General features: G+C 29.2%; 1 protein-coding gene across 1 annotated transcript; it reads left to right on the top strand.

Annotated features, from left to right (window-relative positions):
* The first annotated feature begins 519 nt into the window (after positions 1-519).
* On the top strand, positions 520-13,570 carry LOC107444453 (uncharacterized). Its single transcript, XM_016058589.3, has 9 exons — positions 520-703; positions 2,678-2,758; positions 4,676-5,110; positions 6,850-7,188; positions 8,382-8,429; positions 9,015-9,050; positions 9,161-9,550; positions 11,030-11,467; positions 11,598-13,570. The coding sequence occupies exons 1-9, from the start codon at positions 692-694 to the stop codon at positions 12,024-12,026; spliced, it is 2,208 nt and encodes a 735-aa protein (XP_015914075.2). The 5' UTR covers positions 520-691; the 3' UTR covers positions 12,027-13,570.
* Positions 13,571-16,352: the final 2,782 nt, after the last annotated feature.

Here is a 16,352-nt window from a genome sequence, read left to right as displayed (position 1 = left end):
ACTACGGTGGTATCTTAAAGATATAAGTTTACAATGACAAAAAAAATTAACAAATTTTCAAATGCTATTTAAATTAAAATACACTATAGTAATCATCTATATAAAATAAAATAAACAATTGCCAAACTCTCTCTTTTGATATTTTTTCACTGCTAAGGATCTATTCTCTCTTTGATACTACGGTGGTATCTTAAAGATATAAGTCTACAATAACGAAAAAGATTAACAAATTTTCAAATGCGATTTGAATACACTATGGTTATCTACATAAAATAAAATAAACAATTTCCAAACTCAAACTCAAGAAAAGAAATATATATATTTTTTGTCATAATCACAAATTGCTATAATGGCACCTTCCATCAAAAAATGATGCGTCCAAACTTGTAACTACTTATTACCCATATTTCCGTATCCAAAGGCAGGAAATTCGCCAAAATTGGCGACTCGTTCTCCTCGGGGCACCCATAACGAGGTTAGATGTGATCTTCAGCTTCCGATCATCCCGCTTTACTCATCACTCCATCTGAAGATGACCTTGCCGGCAGGGATGAAGATTGAGCCATCCTTGGGGAGATCCAGATCATCCCCCGCCCATCTCACGTGATATTTCACTCTCGGTCTCACTATAAAAGGGTATGGTGATCCCCGAACATGTTACTCTCACTTTTCTCATCATCTCTTCAACATCATGTTGAGACAGGTAAGCAGTTGACTTTCGATTACTTTCATTTATTTATTTATTTTCTAAATTTTGTATTTTTTTACAAACAAAAATTAGGATGTTTATAAAAAATATATTTTTGCAAATATTTATAATTTTTTAAAAAAGTTTTTGAAGAAAATTTAAATTGATATGGATAATATTTTGCACTTAAATGTTTAGAATTAATAAAATGACTAGAGGCGTTATAAATACTAAATCAATTTATTTTTTGTCATTATTTTAAATATTATTGAATTGTTTAAAAATTTTAATTTAAATATTTATTGAAATTATCTAAAAAAATTGCTAATTGCTTCTAAACAATTGCGACTGAAATTTATAATAATACTAGCTGACTATAGTGACTTATTGGCAACTTCGCGACTTCTCATTGAAATTTTTATCGGATTTTTAACTTTAACTCATACTATTGAAACATTAAGTTTTTCGAAACATTCAAGACAAATCCGTACCTTTGGACACAATCTAGTTTTACCACCATATTTTTGTTTTTGCACACTTGACTTCCGAAAATGTTTTCAGATAAAAAAAAAATTTAAGAAACAATATTAAAAATCATTTGAAAAAAATTTAAAGTGAAACTTCTTTTACAGGTGTATAAAATTTTTTAATTAAAAATTAATACTGTTGAAAAAACATATTAACCTGTGTTGTATGTGCATGTCTTCAAAAGACAGCAACGTGCCCAACACAATTGCGTATGACTCAAGTGTTGCCAACTGAAATGAAGAAATAGCGGTGATTTTAGTCCCACGTAGAGATAAGTTTTTTAAAAAAAATAAATTCTTTAGAGATTTATTTTGATAATAAAATCAATTGACAAATTGACAGACGTACCACTAATTATAGAGTATAAAAACATTAATAAAATGGTTAACATATATATATCCATATAGATAGATAGATAATTTACTAAACAATATGTTTAAAAATAATATATACATACAAAGATATGCTTACCTAATGTACGTAATGTTTAAAATACGATTTCGAATAAAAGTAATTTTCTTTGTGAATTAAAATTTTTTTAAAAATGATTTTAGGATAGAGCAATAATTATATAGCTTAAGACTCAGGGATCAAGAGATGGTATTTTTTTAAAAAAAAAGGTAACTTAAAAATTAATATTCGAAAAACAAAGTAATAATATTGTCCCGTATTATTAATTATTACATTATAAGTTTTCAATGTGAAACTGAAAGAGTTATTACATTTAAAATTTCATAACCTAAAATATATTATTACCATATTTTCTACTCAAACCTTTACTTGTGGAAAATGAATGAAACATTCCAGAAGACGAATAAAACATAAGCTGGTGCCAATTGGAATCTTAATATTTAATATTTGTAAAGGTTTTTGTTGTATTTAAGTTTAAAGTAGGCACTTTTGCCATATTTATTTTAATTTTAAATATTTTATCTTGAATTTCAAGGATTAAAAGATAAACAAATCATAACAATCAATTTTATGTTAAAAATTATACATTACAAAAGATTTTCTTTTTACATGAAATATTTCAAAAGCAAAATGAGGAAATTTTGTACTATTGAAAGCAAACAAATTGAAACAACTGCATATATATTTCAAACTTATTTATGCAGATTCTCTGATGCTACTTTTAGTTGCTGTTTTTTTACTTTTATTTCACTTTTTAAATGTCTTTATCTTATGGTTATTAATCTATTGATTACAGATCATATTTTTCAAAAGTATAAACTTAAAATTCAAAATTGTTTACATTTTTTATCCCATTCTTTTTTTTTATATCACTGTCTTCTTTTATAAAAGTTTTTCGTTTAACAGTACTCACTATTTCTCTTAATAAGAAAATTACACGTAATTTTTTAAACTGATAGTTTATTCGAAAATTTAAATAAAATTTGATAAAATAAATGAATTGTATGTTTTTATTTATAACAACAAAGTATAATGATGTACATTTTTCAGACTTTTATCCTATTTTCCGCTGTCGCACTGACCTTTGCTGCCGGAAATGGTTGGTCTAAGAAAAATGTTGCACAAAAGCAGGTAAGCCTCTTGAAATATTTTTTTTAAATAATAATTAAAAAATAGTCACACAATTGAAAATACAAACTAACTAATTAAAAATTATTTTTTCAACTCTTGAAATCATTATTTAAAATTACTAATTGCTTTGTAAATTCCCCTGAATTAAAAGCTATGTATAACAAAATCAATGTTCATTTTTCGTAGGAAGAAATTCAAATATAGTTGTTACATTGTGCCTTTAACTTTTCTATGGGATATTATTATGCCGAAAACATTCTCTAATTCATTGACCAGAGCTTTTTTAGTTTGCGGCAAATAATTTCCCACTACCCTCTGTTTTCTATTAAATATTAATTATGTGCTTAAAGTATTGAAATTTAGTTATTTCTTACTCTGTGTGTGTTTGTAATTGGACAATAATATTTAATTTTACATAATCGGGATAATGTATTTTTCAATATTTTTGGGCAATGAAAACTGTTCCCGATGAAAAGTCGCAGCCCAGAAATACAGGGTGTTGTGTGTGTCGTCTTTAGTTTCATTTTTAAAATTCTATTCACACATGAGGTCCAAAAAGAATACACAATAGAATGAGCACAAATGAATAAATACATAGGGGAAAGCAAAACAAAAACGTTATCGAATCACTACTGAAAGATTTTGTATGAAGTCAGTTTTATTGCTTTAAGGAACTTGGAGGCATTTCTAAAAATCACCTTTGAACTCCAGCAATCAAACAGGTCTTCATGTTTTCGGTCCGATATAATTATAATCCGATGCATTACGATAGTGTTTTTAATTATTCTTTTCTTGAGTATTATTTTGAGACCCCTAATCTACCGTGCAATAGAAGAATCAACGTAAGCGAGAAAAAATTTAAAACTAAGTTTTTTTCATAATTGGCATTTTTGTTCAATACTATTTGTTCTACATATTTTGTTCTATGTATTTTGTTCCACATATTGCAACAAAAAAATATGAAGATAAATTTTGTTTTATCAGTTATCTGAAATTTTATTTTAGCTTTCATAGCATTAGCAGTTGAAAGAAAGTAGTTATTTATCCACTTTTTTCGACATCCATCTTGAATCACTTAAGTTGTTTTTTAAATTGAACTGCAGTATTATGTAGATGCTTTTAGATTCATCTTTCATAAGCATTTAAAAATTATACATTAAGGGTAGTTAATATAAAACATTATGTATGCAAATAGCGGGGCAGATCAAAGTTTGTTTTCATAAATATATTTTCCTATTTATATTTAATATTTATATTAGCTTATATTTTCCCCCTCATACAAACTGTCAGCTGAAAATTCTACAGTAGTGCATGCGTATTTATGACACAATATTATAAAAATGAGCCATGTTTCCATTTCTTGTTTATTTTGGATTCTGACTTTAAACACTTTTTCATTCACACCAGTTAAAAAATCTTGAGTTTCCATGTAGGATGATTTCCTTATTTGATTTTGTTAAAAAGTTTCATAATATGCTATAAAAAATAAATTAATAGTTTATATCTGTATGCATCATATCAATTTAAATATTGAGAAGGCAGTAAAATACAGAGTTTTCAAAAAAAAACAATTGGGGCACGTTGTCATGTAAAAAGGAAAAAAAATAAAAATTATATAATAACTGACTCCATTATTCACATTGCATTTTTATATTTACGAACTTCTAAATTGTAGGCCTATACCAAACTATTTTTCATTTTTCAATACTTACATTATGGACAAAGTTAATAGTTTGTATAGAGCAGTTCTAGTAAGGTAATATCTGAATAGAAAAAAATTAAAAATAGTACATTTTGAACAATTATGTAGTTGATATTTTTTGTTTGTTGTAAAGCAGAAAACAATATAAAAAATTATATATATTTAAAAACAATGTATCGAAATTGGCTTTAATCTATTCGATATTTGCATTTCAGCCATCCCAATTCGCTAGTGTAGCATCCTACCATTCCTCTAAACCAGCTCCTCAGCCAGCAATAGCACCTGTACAATCAGTAGCCCCTGTCCAAGTTGTTGCCCCAGTGCAAGCTCCTCAGCCCTACTCATTCGAGTACGAAGCTGATGGAAGTTCACGAAAAGAATCCGCTGACGCATCCGGTAAAGTTACCGGGAGCTACAAAGTCATCAATGAAGATGGCACCATAAGGGTCGTAAACTACGTAGCTGATGAACTAGGATTCCGTGCTGACATTGACACCAACGAAGCTGGCACTAAGAGTTCCAATCCATCAAATGTGGCTCTTAAATCTGCATTTGTCGAGCCAGCAGCTCCCGTTGCACCTGCAGCACCAAAGAAATACGCAGCGAAGGGATTTGCAGAAACTAAAGTTAACCAAGCTCAGTTTGAACAGGTATGTTCTATAAGTAACAATTTTGTATCAAATTTTAAGGGAGGAAAACTTGTACCTTAACTCTATTTACATTTATTTTCTAACAATTTGCAATTTTTTACAATTCTGTTGTTTGCTAAAAGACTTTTGCGTATGCATAATAAAGTTCAAATAACTTTATATATACCAAGAGACTATAGCACTATATCCAAAATCTCTCTATTTTTTATTAATATATGTCTTATCGGACACACGCAAAAAAGTATCTTTTACCAGAGAAAATAAGGTCATACACGAGATGGCGACAATTACAAGAGGATTCTTAGAATAGCAAAGAATATTGAATAACGCGATCAGCTTAAATTGAGCTTGTTTGGGGCTTGGGTGAAAGTGATTTGCTTTTCACATTTTTTGAACTTTTGTTTCTTTGAAGTTTGTCAAAATAATTTTTTTTTATTTCCAATGAGCTGCACAATCAGTCTTCCCGATGAGCAGACCTAGTGCGTTCTCCAGAAGAGGTATCCACTCTTTCACGACCACCACAATGGGTGAGATACTGTTGGCCATGTTAATTTGGACGTCTAATTTCTGCCACACTAGATGGCAGCACCGAGACTCTATTTGGATGCTAAAGTGCACTAGGAATTTAATTTTGCCGGAAATGCCAAGAGCCAATAAGGCACTCCAGGGATCTTTTACATGCCGCATAATCATACGACATGGCCGCTGAGGATTTTCTGCATCCCGAAAATCCGGTGTCTGGGCCGGGGATCGAACCCGCAGACTTGGGCTCAGAAGGCCGACGACAAGCCAACTGTGCCATCCAGATAATTTTGTATCACTGATTTATATTCAAGAAATTTTATATCATGGAATTTTTCTATACCTAAACTCTCGCAATAATTTTTAGTAAAAAAATATTTGTTACAATTGCCATATGATTTAAAATGTCTCTAAAACTGTTAAAATAATTTGTAATGAGTTAAAATTGCACTTTTATTCGTTATACAATGGGAATTGGTATAACGTTGTTCAAAATTTAATTGTCTACAAGTAATCAATTACCTCGAATCGTGATTATAAGTTATCAATTTTGTCATCATCATTCCGCCTTACTATACCCTAATTGTAATCATAATGACTTGTAATATGAAATTATAGGCATTTTTTATTATGACTCCATTTGCAATCATAAACTAGTATTACGAATTTTACTATTTCTATTATTACAGAAATCTTGGTTGCACATCAAGATGTGATCAACTCTGGTACTTAACTTTAGTAAAATAGAACATTGAATTTAAAATTTTAGAATATTGCATTCATTTTATTGCACTACAAGTAAAGCAAATGCTAGAAAATAAGCTGTTCTTTATATGTTATGCCTTTTCGGGATGTTTTACATCAAAATTGCTGAAAGAGTAAATCTTTTTTTTTCTAAGCAATTACTTCTCCAAGTTTTTGTTTGTGTTGGCAAAAAACTTTTTAATCTTGTTTTCTTTTTTTTATGTAGCTAGCTAAACTAGTCATAATCATTAGAAATACTTGTAATAAAAAATTACTAACTAAAAACACATTTGAAGATTTTAAACATTTTAAATATTTTATGAAATAAGGCCTGCAATCTAGCTATTCTATTTATGCCATTGCTACAACTTACCATTATCTCTCAATTTTAATTACCTTTTATTTTTATGCATGATTTTATTTCTTAGATTGCATTTAAATGTAACGAAGTTTATTTCTTTTTTTTTTAACAGCAACCTATTCAGTACAATACAGGAGGGGCTTCAGGTGCTTATTCCTACAATTACGAAGCACAATTAGAAGATGGTGGCAGTAGTGCTCGAAGTGAAAGTGCTGACGATTCTGGTGCAGTAACTGGACACTACAGCCTTTCAGTGGCTGATGGACGAATGAGAAAGGTTGATTATTCTTCTGGAAATGGAGGATTTCAAGCAAAAATCGAAACTAACGAATTGGGAACAAAAAGTGATTCTCCAGCCCATGCACAATTTTACTCTTCAGCGCCTCAACAACAAGCAGCACCTGCGCCTACATCTTATGCCCAATCTAGCTCTTTTGCTGGACAGAAACAGGTAAAATAATATCAATTTTTTTATTCACAATTTGGTAAAATGTGTATTTAAGGAACTTAATTATCATATTTTTTTTTTAAAAAAATTCGGGATTAAAGAAAAGATAAAGAGCTATTAACGTTCTCGATGTTTATTTCTGTTGCAAATAAATTCGAAAGACGTTTATTCTATACCATAAAGAGATTTGTGACCCAAGCAACTGAAAGAAAATTTAAAGGCTCAAAGCCTAAAGTAATTGAGAAGCCCTAGCTTTCACAAACAAATCAGAAACGAAACACGTAATTATCGCTCCAAATATTGAAATTAGGAAAGTATATTCTTCATCAAAAGTATATCTTTGCTTGGCTTAATAAAAATTCAAATGTGAAACTTAATATTTTAAATAAATGCTTTTAAGCGTTTAAAAGTTTTTTCTTAAATATATTTTGTATAATCAAGAGATCAATTTTGTTAATAGCCAGATAAAAATCTTTTTTATGTCTTTTTTTCGACTAAATAAATTACTTATTAAAACTTTATAATGTCTCTCCTACTTTGATTCTGCCTAATAAATTTCATCTTTTCAACTCTTTCAAGACTAGTTTTCTCTTTTCCAATAAAATGACTAATTACAATTTCAATAAATCAAATAAGGTAAAAAAGACAATATTCTGCCAAAGTATAATTAAAAATACATGTTTGGGTGATCGGGGGAAGGGGTGGGGGGACATATGTGTTCCACCGGGTTTTTTAGACAGAACACATATGCCCCAGTTATGCTTTTGTATATATTATCCTGTTACATATAATCATACCTGGGATACCCCGGACATATTTTCCCGATTAGACCGAAAGGGTTTATTAAGAACAATAGTAAAGAGGCCATAATTGTTAATTTATTTATTATTGCAGCTGTTAATTACCAATTAAGAATACAATAAGTACTTCGTAAATAATCAGTTCTTATTCATAAATACCAGTCGAATAAGTGGATGTATTGAATTTAAATTTTGTGATTTAACTAAAAAAAAAAGCTCATTAAAGCCTTTATTAATTGTATTATGCAATATAGTTCAAGTTGTAACCGAATAAATAAAAATCAGTATCAGATCAAATTAAACTATCAATTGCTATATTTCTAAAAATATTGCTCACTTACTTGAATCAATGCTAGTTAAATATGAAATAGTTGACTAAAAAGGCATGTTTTACAGATCAGTTCATATTCACAAACGACTCCAGTTCGCCAAGAACCCATTCAGGTAAACTTACGTCTTATGCTCATTTGAACAATTTACACTTTTGGATATAAATGATAATTTTTTAGTAAATACATATAGTATATTTACATAATTTACGTTTGTATGTTAAATAGTTTACTCATAGAAACGCACTCTAAGGTTTTCATATCACCTTTTTTCTGAAAGTAAAAAAATATATTGATTATCAATGGAATTATGAAATAATAGTATAAAACTGATCTTTAATATACATATCAATGTAAATAATAATATATAACGTAAAATATTCCGAAAACAATGTAAAATGTTCCGAAAACAATGTAAAATATTCCAAAAACAATGTAAAGCATTCCCGCAACAGTTCTCAATATGTTCTGAAATAAACTGTAAATCATAGTAATTTGTGGCTTTTATTTATTTTAGTTTTACATTATTTTAATAAATGAAATCCTTCTAAACGATTAAATTTATATCCTAAAAACAATTAAAAACTATACTTTTAGTCTTAATAAGGAATACTAATTTTAAGACCATTGACCATTTCTCTAAGTTCAAATTCAGTAAGAATTAATTATTAATTTTAGTTAATTCCTGATTATCTTTTAGGCTGTTGCTCCAGCATTCAGTCAACAACCTATCCAGGTAACCAACCAAATAAAAAAAATAAATGGCTCATTAATTTCAATTTATTGCTTACAATTAATTAACCTAGCATTATTTATAAATACTTAATCCACAATTTTCTTTATTAGCAAGAAAATTACAAGCCACTTCCATATTCCTTCAACTACGATGCCCAACTTGAAGATGGAAGTAGCTCAAGATCCGAATCTTCTGATGGATCCGGAAAAGTGGTCGGTTCTTACAGTTTGGCTACTGCCGATGGAAGACAAAGAACCATTGATTATGAAGCTGACCACCTTGGATTCCGAGCCAAAGTCAACACCAACGAATTCGGAACCAAAAGTGATTCTCCAGCAGATGCCCAATTCTATTCATCAGCTCCAATGGATGCTCCCGCTGCCCCTGCTTTCAAAGGTGCTAGCCAACAAAAAATAGCTGGTTCCAATACTAAATCATCTTTCCAATCGCAAGCTGCAACTTCCAGTAATCAGTATCAGAGTTCATTCCAAAGCCAGCAGGTAGTTCTTTGATTTCTTCAAACATTATTCTTCATGGTTTTATTCGAGAAGGAGAGAGCCATTACAAAAATTTAAGGTGGTTTTGAGGTGTCAAGGTTGATTTAAGGTTTATTTGAAGTTGATTTCAAAAACATCCTCAAAAGATCAACCTCTCAAGGTGTATAAGCAAGATGTATGAAGCTGTTTTATTCACACTTGAGGTTGTTGTAAATCTACTCTAGAGCAACCAGCTTAGAGAGGTTATTTTTGGGGTGTACAGGCTATTTCTTCTACCCTATAAGCGAATAAGTATATTTGAGCTGTGATTAATTTCCCCCAACTTACTTAAAAGTACCGCTGAGGTATATATGAGGATGATTTTATGAGGTGTAAATGAGGTTGAAATTGAGGTTCATTGATGAGGTTATTTTTGGTGCAAAACATAACTTCATTTTCTACCTCAGGTGTATTTTTTTTCACATCTGCTAACCTCAAAAACACCTTACTTTTTTTTTATATAAGAGAGATGTAGAAAGAGAGGGGAATGCTATTTAATTTATTTATTCCTTCCTTCCCAAAAAAAAGCAGGTCGTTAATATTTACTTAACTAAACGAATAACCTGCAAAGCCTTCGTCGAAGTTGGAATTCCGGTATTCATTATTCTGGGATTTCTACGGATTTTTTTTCTGTTAATTTTATGTTAGTGCAACTCTGGAATGAGCGTATACATAAAGACATTTTAGTGTTACATGTTTGATTGCAATTAGAATTTTGAAAAATGTATTCATTTTTGCATCATAATTTAATTTCAAAAAGATTTTCAGGAGTATTCATCTGTTTAAACAAAAGTCAAAAGAAAACTTAAAAAATCTCAAAAGCAGACAAATATCATACAAAATTACTAGTTCAAAATTTCTAACCATATAATTTTATTGCTTTTCCTTTTTGAGGAAAAATCTGCAAAAGTTCCAAAAATTATAAAAAAATTTTCTCTTCTAATTAAAAAAAATTCTTATTTTCCAACTATTTTTTAAAGCTCTTGTTCCGTCAAATTATGCTTAATCACCTAACGTTTGTTAAGAGCAAAAACTATCCTGGAAATTAAAACTAAAATTTCTCCTCAATTCTAGGAAGGCAAATGAAAGTGAAATTCCGAAAATCAATTCCAAAATTTAATTCTTCTAATTTTAAAAATCCTCATACTTTATAATTAGCTGTATATAGCGAATGAAATTCATTAACTACTTGAAACTCATCAGCAAGGTTAATCGAGTACGTAGCTTGTTCTACTACGTAAAAATATGCGTGTGTTTTGTGATAGACTTATAGAAGAACATGTTAAATAATATTTTGATAAATTACATAGATTTAGCTTTGAGTCAATAAATTTTGAACACTTATTGCTGACATCGCCATATTTTACTTCACTGACCTTTATAATTTCTTATTGTTTTTGCTTCTCGCAATGTGCCATGTTAATCAAAAATCCTTTATTTTAGAATGTAGATCAATACAGTGCCGGTGCTGACTCATATGCACCTTATGCATTCAACTACTTGGCTGAACTAGATGACGGAACAAGTTCGAGATCTGAATCTGCCGACGGTTCTGGAAAAGTTGTAGGCTCCTACGGTTTAAGTGTTAATGATGGTCGAACAAGAACCGTTGATTATGTTGCTGATCAAGGAGGATTCAGAGCATCAGTGAACACCAATGAATTCGGTACCAAGAGTGACTCCCCAGCTGATGTTCAGTTTTATTCTTCAGCAGTTCAGGAAGAAGCAGCTCCTGCACCACAAACTTACAAGTCCTCTGGTTCGGCTGGTCATGCATCTAAAACTTCTGCCTTCGGATCACAAACCGCACATCATTCAGCTGCAGCTAAACCAATGTTTCAATCAACTGCCATCAAACAGGCACCTTTAAGTCAGCAACAAGTGAGTACTTTAAATATTGTAACGTAATGCATTTTCTGTGTACATTTATTTTGAAGAAAATGAAACATTTTGTAGAAAACAGTGTCGCTTACAATGCTCTATTTAATATATCTTTCTTTGGGTCGAATAGGTAGCAGCTGAACCTTCTTATCAGCCATCTCCCTACTCCTTCAACTACGAAGCTGAAGCCACCGGTGGTAGTAGTGCAAGAAATGAAGCTTCAGACGCCTCTGGAACCGTTACCGGCAGTTACACAGTTCGAAATGAAGATGGGTCAGTGCGAGTCGTGGAGTACGTAGCAGACAAAAACGGATTTAGGGCCAATGTCAAAACCAACGAACCTGGAACCAAAAGTGATGATCCAGCCGATGTTATGTTCAAATCTGATGCTCCTGCCGTTGCACCATCTGCTCCGGTGAGAAAACAAATACAACAAGCTGCTGTTGCTCCATCCAGGCAACAATCTGCAGTTGCACAAAAACCAAATTTTCCAGCTCGTGCACATACACAAAAAACCAGCATGCTGACCCAACAAAACGTTGAACCATGGAGACGATAAAAGACAAATGTGATATCATATGCTCTAAAACTGACCTAAATTTTAAATGCTTTTACGCAACACTTATTTTTGGAAGCCATCAACTTTGTTATTTATTTTTGCCTTGCTTTCATTGGAAACCAATCAAGTCTTAAGTTATTATGATAATTAATCATGATAATTTATGATAATTAATAAGTTACTATGATAGACTTGGTAAGTTCTTAAAGCAGAACTTAATTAAAATTTGATAAATTTATAAAGTTAAATACATTTCTACATGCATAAATTTACATGCATAATTTTTATAAATTGGGAGGAACGATGACTCAGAACTTTATGATTAAATTCTAAATTTAATTATATATTTTGATCAAGTTTGATTTAGCTATATTTATGACATATGATAAACAATTATCTTCGGCGTGCATTTAAAGTTTTGTTAAGCATGAGAAGTTTATCGAGATAGTAAATGTAATTCATGCAGTCTGAAGCATAAGTATAATTTATAATGGATAATATTTATCTGTAAATTATCAAGTTTGAAACTTTGTCAATGCACTGTTAAGAAAACTTTATCACAATTCAAAACTTTCGTCAAAATTCCATGCAAGCATTTCTAATTAGCTGAAAACGAATACTTTAGTAGAGAAAAAAAATTCGAATTAAATTACTTCTAAAATTTAGTTCAGTTTAAGAGCAAGCTAGAGATTTCGGAACAACATATAAATAATTTTCATTATTTGTATAAAAAAAAAACATTTTAGGGCATTTAAAAATATTGAAAAAAAATGTAAATACATGTGGGGTGCATGAACAAAATGTACAAAAAAAAAAGTGTCGCGGTGTCGGTTTTTATCGTTTTGTTAAAGCGACGGCATCTTGTTAAGTAAATGTATGCTATTTTATACACTGCTTCATTTTAGAATTTGTTGAACTAACATTGTAATTTTATCTCTTACATACATAATATACTCAATAGCATCAAATTAACACTTGTAATAACGCACAATGTATATTTGATTCGCTAAACAACAATTTATTATATTATATTAAATTTTGCAATTTTAAAAGCTATTCCTATATTTTTTTTACCGCCTTTGAAAAAATTATAAATATCTAATTGTTTTAAAGATTCATTTCTTATTGTTTGCGACATCTATTCATTTTTAAAGTTTGTTTGCACCATAAAATATTGTTAATTTTCTACATTTTTTCTTCTCCAAAATAATATTAAATTGCCCCACCGACAAAAGAGCTCTATTTAAATTAGCTTTTCGACATGGTTTTAAACTGCTGCTAATGATAGCAGTTAGTATTTATATACATGCAAATTTGTTGTACAGATTTGTTATAAGCATATCTTACATATCATCTTAGATTTACATATAAAATTTCATAAAACTCACCATTTCACCATGAGAAATTCACCAAATTTATCATATAATAAATGAATACTTTGACTGTGATATCATGAGTAAAGATGCTGTAATGCTTATGTGCTTGTTGTTCATTGTGTTTTTGTATATTTTACCCTGTTTAAAATAAATGCATTTTCAATTTCATACATGTTGCTTTGTTTTTAATTATTTAAGGCTTACTTTAAAGTTATAGATCTTCATAAAATTGAAACATCTTTCCGATCTTTTCAGCATTTATTTGCATCCATAAAATTATACGCAATCTCTCTAAAGTCCAATTTAAACTTGATGCAAAATATTTAAACGTATTTTAACGCATTTTGAAATAATATTATACCTATTACAGGAAGACTACTTTGCACAAAGTTTTACCGTAAACAAACTTGCTATTCAATTTGGAATTTGTCAATCCATACGAATTTCTAAGCGATTAGTTGAATTATTATCATTGATAAGTTTATTTAATTAGAATTAGGGAAGTATTGTTGCAAAGTACAACTTGGTAAATTTTTCGATTTTTTTTTTCAAAGGAAAAAAACTGCAACATATAGAATTTTAAAAAGTTGTTTACAAATAAAGATTTATTTAATAAGTAATCCCAAAAACTGAGGCGGTAAGATATTATTTAATTAAAAACTTATTCCCTTTAAAAATATACAAATTGGAAATAGCAGTCAACATGTTTCAAGAGCTCAAAAACAGGCGCCTTTTTTTCAAGACTTGCGCCAGACATGAATGAGAAGAAATCAGTTTTGTTTCTTCTGTCTTGACAGTGAATAAACGTTAACAATAATTTTCGGTCGAGTTAATTTTCTTCAGCATTAAAAACAAAGTTTTAACACTTGTAATTAAAAACAAATACTAAAAAAAATGAACTATAGCAGTGTTTTAAAAAGAAAAAAATTATTGTTCAAAAGTAGGCAAGATCATCCGGATATATCCAATAAAAACTTTCGTGAAAAAAAATTACATTTTTTAAAATATTTTTTTAAGAAGAAATCAGCAAATGTAAACTTTTTTTAAAAGTATGTTATGATAAGTTACTATAGCAACGAGTGCTTAGTGCTAATAACTAATCATTTGTTACTTGGTTATGTCAAGAAAAAATGAGAAATGATACTGAAGAAAAAATTATTTTTACCTTACATACACATACTATATATATAAATATATATATAAATTATTATTTTAAGTTTTATAATAAATGAGATCACATGAAGAATATTTTTTTGTTTCTGAAATAGACTTATTATTCTTGCTTCGAAATAAATGAAAAGAAAAAAATAAGATAATTTTTCTATCATAATAAAAAAATATCAAAAAAAAATATGATAATTATAAAAAAAATTATGATAATAAAACATGATAATTAACAATAAAAAGATATGATAATTATATGATAAAAAAGAAAGAGTTTTTTTTCTTCTTTTTATTGAAAACATTAACTAAAAAGCATGCTCAAGTATTTGTAAGCGCAAAGCAGCCCCAGTTATAAGAATAATAATTCCAAAAAATTACAATATATTTACAATAAAATAACAGGCACAATATATTTTTATTTAAGGTGTCTGAACGCCTTCAGATACGAGATTCGTAAATTTTTGCTATGAAAAACTTTTAAGCACCCTGCCTATTTCTGTATTTTTGGCTATCAATACTCAACTCCGAAGCTTTGTAATTTTAAACTCAACACAGAAGTAAAGGGTACTCCTGGATCAAACATTGGGACAAATTACCCTTTATGGAGGATTGTTTGATAGACAGAACCCAGTATTTTCGTTACATGGGTAGAAAAATATCAAAACCCTCCCATGTTTATCCAGACAGCAAAGAAATTCTTACTCATAATTTAACCATCTTTTTTTTTTTTTCCTTTTTTTTTTTTATTTCACTGTGGTTTTGCGTGAGCTAGTAGCGCAAGTTCGTATCGACCAAAATTCTAATTTGGTACACCATATTATCATTTTATTGTTTATAATTAATGTTTCCAAGTTTATTTGCTCTGTAGTGCTTGTAAATATTGAAATTAGAGAGTTGGTTGTGCGCTAAAAAGAAAATTGAAAATTAATATCGCATTGCATTTGACAAAAGTGCTAAAAGGTATAAATAGTTAATTTTTTATTTATTTTGGGTACAGAAATTAAAATTACAGTTTGATTAGAAAAAAGCAGTTTTAGAGATTTAAGGCTAAACATATTAGACAAAACATGCCTGTAAATATAAATTTTTTTTTTTTTTTTTAATTATCTTAACTTCAACTCTAATTGAGACAGAAACGTAATTTAAATGATTTTGAAGAGATAAAAAATAAATTCTTTTACTTTATGTGAAATTCTGAAGTTTTATAATTTATTTGGAATTGAAAATCAGCGAAATGTGAGTTTAGGACAAGGCTGGAAGATGGATGACATGAAATTTCTAAAACTGTCCAAGTGCCTACAAAGGTGAACTAATCATTTGTGGCGATTTTATCAAGGAAAATAGATAAGCATTCAACATTTAAATAGATGCAAAAAATATAGGAAATTAACGTAGTTAAGTACTTCTAGAAAATATACTTGTCGGCATCACCATCGTATTAAAATTACAGTTTGATTAGAAAAAAGCAGTTTTAGAGATTTAAGGCTAAACATATGAGACAAAACATGCCGGTAAATATCATATATGCAGTTAGATGGGTCATTATTGATTAATTTTATTAATTACAGATTTCCTTTGCCTTATTCCTTCAAAATTATTACAACAAATGTTTAATTGCCAATGGCTAAAATTTTAAAACAGAGCTTTTCTCCTAAAATTTTAAATTGCACTTTTTTAATTTTACATATTAATATGTTTATTTATAATTAATAATTTTTTGTTTTAATTTTTTGTTATTTTAAGTAGAGCTTCCTTATAATTACGAAACCAAATATAAATTTAAAAA

Source organism: Parasteatoda tepidariorum, chromosome 8 (assembly GCF_043381705.1).
Source record: "Parasteatoda tepidariorum isolate YZ-2023 chromosome 8, CAS_Ptep_4.0, whole genome shotgun sequence".
Classification (NCBI taxonomy): Eukaryota; Metazoa; Arthropoda; class Arachnida; order Araneae; family Theridiidae; genus Parasteatoda; species Parasteatoda tepidariorum.
The sequence above is the reverse complement of the archived record's forward strand: the minus strand, read 5'-3'. Positions and strand labels throughout refer to the sequence as shown.